The sequence below is a fragment of the Panicum virgatum genome, chromosome 5N (assembly GCF_016808335.1).
Source record: "Panicum virgatum strain AP13 chromosome 5N, P.virgatum_v5, whole genome shotgun sequence".
NCBI classification, from domain to species: domain Eukaryota; kingdom Viridiplantae; phylum Streptophyta; class Magnoliopsida; order Poales; family Poaceae; genus Panicum; species Panicum virgatum.
This window is the reverse complement of record NC_053149.1, coordinates 12,736,036-12,744,738: the sequence shown is the minus strand read 5'-3', so window position 1 is coordinate 12,744,738 and position 8,703 is coordinate 12,736,036. Positions and strand designations below refer to the sequence as shown.

At 45.2% G+C, this 8,703-nt stretch overlaps 1 protein-coding gene and 1 long non-coding RNA gene across 3 annotated transcripts; one reads left to right on the top strand and one right to left on the bottom strand.

Moving 5' to 3' along the window:
- Positions 1 to 603: 603 nt before the first annotated feature.
- Positions 604 to 3,575, bottom strand: LOC120674566 (heavy metal-associated isoprenylated plant protein 2-like). The gene is made up of 2 exons (XM_039955730.1): positions 3,488 to 3,575; positions 604 to 1,188 (listed from the first exon to the last, which is right to left on the bottom strand). Exons 1-2 carry the CDS (start codon positions 3,573 to 3,575, stop codon positions 878 to 880), a joined length of 399 nt encoding a protein of 132 aa, XP_039811664.1. The 3' UTR covers positions 604 to 877.
- A 497-nt stretch (positions 3,576 to 4,072) lies between these two features.
- LOC120676578 lies at positions 4,073 to 7,478 on the top strand. Of its 2 annotated transcripts, XR_005675894.1 has the most exons (7): positions 4,081 to 4,585; positions 4,666 to 4,718; positions 5,356 to 5,428; positions 6,114 to 6,173; positions 6,382 to 6,441; positions 6,885 to 6,988; positions 7,261 to 7,478. It is a non-coding gene; the product is annotated as an uncharacterized LOC120676578 (long non-coding RNA). The 2 variants fall into 2 exon arrangements; XR_005675893.1 differs by lacking the exon at positions 7,261 to 7,478 and having other exon boundaries at positions 4,073 to 4,585; positions 6,885 to 7,210.
- The last annotated feature ends 1,225 nt before the right edge of the window (positions 7,479 to 8,703 follow it).

Below are 8,703 nucleotides of genomic sequence, written 5' to 3'. Positions count from 1 at the left end.
ACTACGGGAGGAGAATCTCTCAAGGAGGCCTAGAGCCAACACCCCTGCCCCCCGCTCGAATCCGGCGACCGGTGCAAGCCGCAGCAAAGGTTACCCAAATCCTGGTCCTTCATAGTAGGTCCGACACCCTACTTCCCTTCCTTTCCCTTCTTGCAGTTGCTGGTCATCACTCATCGAGGGATGTGCAGGGATCTCGCAAAGAAACCACCACTTCACCGGATTTGGCCACCTCTCTCATTCCTCAACCCGTTTGCTATTCGCCAAGGGCTATTGCTACTCTGGATGGTGGGGGAGATAGCTACGACAGTCGTCGTGGACAGAAGTAACCCATGGTTTTAGAAATGGTTTTTTAATGGGTGGAACCATGGATAAAACATTGGTTTGGATCGGTGCGGGGTGAAAGGAAGTCAAAGTTTGGTGCAATTTGGATCTATATGTTGATGAACAGGTTTGGGGTGGATATATTAATTAGTGTATGCTGCATATGGGCTGGTGTGAGTGCAGCGTGGATTCCAGCCCATTTGCAGGGCGAGCTACAAGAAGTGGATGCATGGTACGGGCCGTAGGAGCTGGCGTACGTAACTCAAAACATAAGTATTCCATACAACATTCTTAGAAAAAAAGGTATTCCGTACAACGAAAGAAGAAATGAAAACTGGTGTACAATCAAATCACACATACACAGACATACTGGAATCTGTCTGAAAGCCAAGTAATGTTTCTTTTGGTGTAAAAAAACAGTAATGTTTCTTTTTCCTTGTCAGACACGAAGACACGAAGAGCTGCAGATATAGTTGGATACCGGATGGTGCATTCGCCTCCGACCTGCCTGATCTCATGGTATCATCTACCATGCCTGGTGACCTGGTCGTGGTCACTACCAGTGCCATCCATAGCCATACGGCGCGGGCCTGAATGCTGTGTAGTAGCAGCAGTAGCATAAACCAGGCACGCACCCCTTCTGGCAGGCCTGCACGCAGCATTCCTCATCTCGGCAGCGGCAGGGATCTTCGTCGTCGTCTACCTTCGGCGGCTCCACGGGCTCCGGCTCGGGGTCCTTCGGCTTGTCGTCCTCGACGCTGACGATCGCCGCCACCAGGCACGCCTTCTTGAGCTCCAGGACGATGGCCACCGGGTCCACCGCCCCGACCACCGTCAGCGTGCAGTTCTCACTACTGGAAAAAGGCTCTTACGCACCGGTTGAATAGGGCCTTATGTACCGGTTTTTCCAACCGGTACCTCGCAACCGAGACCAAAGGCTTTTGGCTTTAGCACCGGATAACACAACCGGTACCAATGGCATTCATTTTTGTCAAAAATATGCATGCGGTGGTGGCTGGGATTCGAATTTGTGACTTCTTGCGTCACATGCACCTTTCTTACCATCTCACCTACACATCACTTGTAATGGGAAGAGAGATATTTTCCTTTTGAAGTAACCCTTGAATGAGAACACCAACCGGTACCTAAGGCTCTTGAGGTACCGGTTGGTGAGGGACCGAAGCCGGCGACCAGAGGGGGGGTGAATGGGAGCCGATCAAAATTTCTTCGAAATTCGAATCGTCGGCCTATGTCCCAAAATCACCCAAGCTCTCAAGCGTTCTGACCAAAGTTTGGAGTAGCTATTGAAAAGCTAAACCAACACAAAAGGCCTCGAACGTACGAGCGTAACCACGAAGCAAATCGGAAGCGAATCGAGAGAAATCGCAGAGCTGATCTGACAGGACCGGTCTGACCGGTGTACTGGACCGGTCTGACCGGTCGTGGCTGTTCAAAAACTAGCGCACCGGTCTGACCAGTCTTGCCTACCGGTCTGACCGGTGGCACCCAGAAAACTCCCGAAAACTTGGATTCAAATGATGAATCTCAACCAAACGACCACGAAAATTGATGAAACTTGGGGGATAGCTTCGCCCCTACCCAGTGAACATATCTCTAAGAGATCTCGTCCTAAAGATCAACAAATCTTGAGAATTCGAGGGGAGATCAAGAAGGATTGGGGTTTTCTCAAGAACTCAAGAAATCCAATTCAAAAGAGCTCGTGATTCCAGAGGGTTTGGGACAGGATTAGAAGCACGAGAATCACAATAAAGAGCTCGCAGAATCATCGCAATCGTGTGCACCAAAAATGAAACCAAAATCCATCACAAAAGGGCACAAAAACGACGGGATTGGATTGATTCAAAAGCCCAGATGGCACAAGGAGGATGGGACCTCCTTTCCCAATCGAATCCAATACAAAGTCTCACAAATCCATAATCAAATCCTACTCTAAAGAGAAGGACGGGGGAGAGAGACACAGGGGCGGCGGCCTGGGAGATAGAACAACTCACGGACGAAATACAAAAGCCAACACCCTTAACCTAACACAAGTGAAGGGGTATTTATACCCGCGGGACCGGTCAGACCGGTTGATTAGACCGGTCAGACAGGTGCCAGGGACCGGTCAGACCGGTTGGCCTGCAGCACCCCCTGTACACGATCTGATCCGACGGCCGAGGTTCTTTCTTCGAAATAAAGTCTTCTCCGCGATGCCGCCATCTTGATGAAGATCAGGTCCGCGGTTTTGAAGGGTCCGCGAAACCCGGGTAGGTGGCCGGTTTTTAGAAAACCGCCAAAACATCACGCGCGGGAAGATTCCCGCCTCCATGCCGTGGCCCTAGACGTCGTTCCCGCCTCGGCCTTCTGACGGCCCTAGACGCCGCCCGACGCCCGTCACCTCCTCGCCCGCAGCGAGGCCCTAGACGCCGTCGACGCCCGTCGCCTCCGTCAGTCCCGAGACCGACGCTCGTGCCTCCACGACTTGGCGTCTTCAACCGCCGTCCGCCTCCTTGGTTTTGTGGCGCAAACCAAGAAACCCGCCTTCCGTCGCCGCTTGCGCCCTCGATCCAGGAGTGGACGCCACCGCTGCCACCCGGTCCGAGCTCCGGTCCCGGCTGCCCTTCACCGCCGTCCACCGCACGGTCCATCGGCCACAGCACTTCCACGGCAGCTCCCCGTCGACACTTGACGCCCGTGTACCTGCAATCAAAAGACCAAGCGCACGATCACACCGCATGGTTGACAATTCACTCATCACAGGCAGGATAGAGTACTCTCGTTCCTCAGTTGGTAACACCAACCAGTACCTAAGGCTTATCCATAGGTACTGGTTGATGGTACCACCCGGTGCTAATGTAAAAGTTACCACCCGGTACCTATGGTGAGCTTTATGTACCGGTTGGTGTTACCAACCGGTACCTAAGGCTCATACATAGATTCCATCAACCCTAAAAGTACTGGTATGCGGTTCATTTTCATATCGGTACTTTTAGAGTGAACCTTTGGCTTGTTTTCTACTGGTGTCTCGGAGTCGATGTCCATGGACTTGATCCCTGGAGAAGGCCGTCGGGGAACACGGGAAATGGCCGCATGCACGAGCAGTTAGTCCTGGTGACTGGCAAGCGGACCCTTCGCAAAGGTCACTGTTTCTTTCAGAGTACAGTACCTTCTAGTTTGGCGACGGTCGACAGGATGGCCATCTTGCAGCTGCTGCCGACGAGATCAGCTCTGATCACCGTCTTCTGCAGGTACATGGCCAATTGCCGACGGCCGGCAGATCAAGAAGGATCAGTGACATGGTAATAACTATAGTACTTAGGCCTGAAAACTGTTAGCATATATACAGTCAAGCACAAAAAAAAATGCATGACTAACCTTAGACATTTCTATATATTATTCCCCCTCGGCTCCGTGGACTTTGAGCGTATCCACGTCAGTAAAAAAACTTACCGCCCCTACGATTTCTATCTGACGGTGAAGATCGGTTCCCAGCGTCCGCGCAGCTTTTTCACCGCACAGCGGCTGCCGCCTCGATTTTCTTGCTTTCACACTGCAGCGGACGCCCACCAACGCCTCGTCTTTTCACATCACAGCGCCTGCCCGCCGAGTCTCGTTTCTGGTCTCTCGTTTCACACAGCATGCCTTTCCACGAAACTTCTCTTCCCTTCTCTCTTCCTTTTGCTCCGCGTCCTCTTCATACTATACTATTGTTTCAAAACCACGGAAGTTAATAAAAGGCAGCTGCCAAGAAACTTCCTGCTGCTAGGGGAGAAATTGCAGACGGCCTCTTTTACTCTCTCCCACCTTCTACTCCTGTCTTGGTCTGCAGCTCCATGGCCGAGCTTCGGTCGCCATCACTCATTCAGCACTGGCGTGAGATCGAGGCCGTTGGCCCGGCCCGACTACGGCGGCAACGCGGAGTCCTCGGCGGCGGCCAACTCCGGTACCAGCTCACTGCGCAGCCATCGCCGCATCCAGCGGCGCTTGGGTTTGAGTGCCTAGATCTACGCCGCCGTCACCACGCTCGAGGCCCCCAACATCGGTGTCCGCAGATGGGGTTTCTTGACGCCATTGAGCCCAATGCGCCTCGCAACTCGACTCCCTCAAGCAGTCGGCGGTTGGCGGACGCTTTATGCTCACCGCCACCCTGCTCCACTCCCCGCAAGACAAGGAGCCAGGGCAGGCAACAGGGGCGGCGGCACGCAGGCCCGCGCACACAGGTGGCGGCGGCGGAGCGCAGACATTCTTGTTCTCGGGTTTACTGGTTTGTTCCTCTTCTAAACTAAAGCTTTGTATGTTTAGTTTGTATACATTCACTAATGTTTCCAGTGCTATGCATTCCAGCGCTGGTTTGGAGCTTTGTCAACACACTTCGGTTGAATCTCATCTGTACCAAGGTGAGTTACCTGAAACAAAAAAAAATACCAAAGCAGTTAGATCTACATTTTAAATCTATGAGTTGTGCCCCGCGATTTAACTTTTGCATATTTTTCGATTCGACGTAGTTCAGATATCTGGCTATCAAATTCAAGCTAACAAATTCTGCTATCTGACATGGTCAACTCCACCTACACACTCTAGCTGTTTAGCTCATCAACCCTCTTTGTCCCCAGCAGTTCCTGAGCTGCTTAAAATGAAGATTATTTAAATTGTAATAAAACCGCTACTCTTGCCAGATGCTTCCGCTGGCCCAAATACTTTTCCAGTGTGCATGCGTATTCTAGAAATTATAAGACCATTGGATGAAACAGAATCTGCCCAGCAATATATATCAAACAGTTCTATAGGAAAAAAAACACATGGATACAAAGTCTGCAAGATGAGCGCATATCTCACTTTCTCTTTTGCTTACGAAAGAACTTTTACTATTCACTATCAACTAAATCCTATTGTGCTACACAAAATAAAACCACATTTATACAGGCCAAACAGGAACGCGCGCGGTGGCGCGCGTCATTCACTAATCTAGTATGGCCTTCACTTCATGTCTTCATTACCATTTCACGTGTGGTAAATAATATTTTTATATTGCAGGAGAGAAGAAGTTATATATATATGAGTACACATGGATACATGCTGTGATCATACGCAAATATGAAATAAAATGGTAATGCTTTTATGCTTTAAAATATTTTTTCTTAATTAATTAATAGTTTTATACTTTTAATAATACCCAATTTATTTAAAAAAATCTGAAATTTGGTGGCGGACCATACTACATCTAATAAAATCCCAGAAAGAGTTGTGATAAAATATAAAAATCGTTTAGAGCAATAGGGATGATGTTCCAGATAAATTGTTGTAAGCACCAAGGAATAAAAAAAGCAACAGTAACAGAAATACATATTAATGACACGAATTATAGTAAAGGGAAGACTACATCCAAAGAAGACTACATATTTAACTTTTGCATATTTTTCAATTCGACGTAGTTCAGATATCTGGAAAAACTTACTTTGTTATGCTTCACTTATTGAAATAGCATGCTTATTTTAAAAAAAAGGACTAGATTTTTTAATGGTTACTTTTTCTGTACTTTTGGTATGATTTGTTATAAAAGAATAAAAACTATGCCTTTTTATTGACTGGATTGACGAGGTTAACCTGATTAGGCTTATAAATGCCAGGTGGTCTTGTGGATAAGATTGTATATGTAGTGATGCCTTTTATATTACCACATTTTTATGACTACACAATTAATATGGATGATATAACTGTATCTGTGTTAACTATCAATTTTGTTCCTCAATACTTGGTGGTTACTAATTAGTTTTTACCTGAAATTCTGGTAGGTTCCACCTGCTAAAGTATTCTCATCTCCTTTGTGATTTGGATCTACTATAATTAATCAGGTACATCACTCTAAATGCTTCTTGTGGATAAGATTGTATATGTAGTGATGACTTTTATATTACTATATTTTCATGGCTAAACAATTATTACGGGTAATATAACTGTTTCTGTGCCATCTATTATAACTGTTTCTGTGCCATCTATTTAGTTTTGTCCCTCAATACTTGGTGGTTACTAATTAGTTTTTTTTCTATGAATTTCTGGTAGGTTCCAGCTGCTGAAGTATTCTTATCTCGTTTGTGACTTGGCTCCAGTTTAAATATTTAGGTACATCACTCTAAATGCTTAATAGTTGTTAATTTCAGAATTATGATTTTGACAATGCTGTCCTTACATCGAGCTAAAAAAATATTTATAGAGCTATATGTCCTCTTAAATACTATATTGCATATTATTGGTACAATAAATTGATGATTTTCTTGGTACACGTGTGTTTTTATTTGTCCAGTAACTATCTTAGATCGCTGCCTGCGTGTATACAATATGATTCCGTCCGGTGGGAGCTCCATAGATTTTTCTTGCTATCTTGTCTAGACATTACTGCCTGCCATATACCTCTCTGATAACCGAGATTGGATCTGACGGCGATATATTGTGCGGAGTTGAATTGGCATTACCTCAACTAGAGCTTGTTATACCTCGCCATCGTTATTTTTTTTAGTACTGTTACTACCTCTTTTGCTGTGGCTTATGAGCAGTCGGCTTTGCAGGCTATAGCTTTTACCTCCTCAAGAACTCCTCTCCTCCAGTGTGAACTCGGCATGCAACACTGAGAAGCTAGCATCTTCGCTCACAATTCGAAATCAGCAACCAGGTACACACAGTTCGACAAAGTTGCAATTCCTAATTCAAAAGGAAAACTAAGAAACCTTCTATTAATATTCTCAGATCTGATATTTCAGCTGAACTATATGTTTGCTTGGCTTTCTAAACAGTTTTTATCTTTCCCCTCTCTTAGATTACCTCTAACAAGCATGTTAATGCTCTTCTGTTACTTGAGTTATTGTAAATTGTAATATCTGTATATTATCATATTATTTCTCCATGCTTATTGTGACAACTAAATTTAAAAGGGTTCCAATGCAGGGGAAAGTTAGGTCACTCTTTCAAAAGGGTCAACATGAACGTTTCAAGGTATAATCGCATCCACCTTCCTTTATAAAACTTTAACTCTGACCTTTCTTTATCCAATTTCCTATCAGATCTTATAAAATTTACATACTAAACATCTACTACTACCATAATAATTACCAGTAAGATTACAAAGGAATTATGCGCGCGCAACGCGCGCGCAATCCACTAGTACTCGTCAGTCCTCACCCTTGGGATCGTCGTTGTTTGCTAGTCTGGATTCGGAACCCCCACGGTGACAGGTGACTGCCCGGTGACGAAAGCGACTCTGTTCAAAGCTCTACTAGGAAATGCTTGTCCAGACACTCTTTAACTCTTGGCCGTTTTATACAGAGAGCCTAGAGCCCAAGAGCAAGGACTTAATTGCTGGCATCATCAACAATAATCCTAGTGGGCACAAGGACACGATATAACCTACACCTACCAGTACTTGAATCTTCCGGTAGTGCAAGAACGTGGAACTTTGGAATAATGGTTGAAAGGACGCGGTCGTACGGTTCTGCCAATTTTAGGGGCAGACTGACTGGCAGTACTGCTAAGATGGGATTGGTCTGGTTTGCAAGTAGGCATAGGCATGCTTGTAAGGGGGCGTTTAGTTCTCAAAAACAAAATTTTTTTAGGTGTCACATCAGCGTTTGACCAGATATCGGGAGGGTTTTTCGAACACTAATTAAAAAACTAATTTCAGAACTCACTTGGAAACCGCAAGACGAATCTTTTGAGGCCTTTGACCGCATCATTAGCACATGTGGGTTACTGTAGCACTTATGTCTAATGATGCCCTAATTAGGCTCAAAAGATTCGTCTCGTCGTGTACATCCAAACTGCGTAATTAGTTTTATTATTTAATTACATTTAGTGTTTCATACATGTGTTTAAAGGGGAGGTGAAAATTTTTGGGTGAAAATTTTTGGGAACTAAACACGGCCTAAGTGATGCACAGCCAATGCATTATGCACTGACAGAATTGTATACCAACCCCTCGTTTAGATGTAAAATTTAAAATTTCAAAACTATCACGTCGAATAGAAATATTACATGCATGAAGTATTAAATCTAGACGAAATAATAAAACTAATTGCATAGTTTGCTTGTAATTTATGAGATGAATCTAATGAGTCTAATTATACTATGATTAGACATTAAATTGCTACAGTAAATATATGCTAATGACGGATTAATTAGCCTCATTAGATTCGTCTCGCGATTTATGGACGAAATCTGCAATTAATTTTGTGATCAGTCTATATTTAATACTTCGAATATAAAAAGATTCTCTTTCAAAAAATTTACGGGGTGCATCTAAACGAGGGCAAAGTCCTCCTTTTTCTTTTTCCAAACAAGGACAGGGGCGGAGGGTCTGTTATGGCCCACTATGGCCCACGCCATACCTAAAGC

What these genes read in the sequence shown, in the direction of transcription:
- LOC120674566 (XM_039955730.1), bottom strand. Translation starts at nt 3,575, where the DNA reads ATGTACCTGCAGAAGACGGTGATCAGAGCTGATCTCGTCGGCAGCAGC. An exon ending in GACCGTCGCCAAACTAGAAG is followed by an intron (nt 1,189 to 3,487) that starts GTACTGTACTCT and finishes CCGGTGCGTAAG; the next exon opens with AGCCTTTTTCCAGTAGTGAG.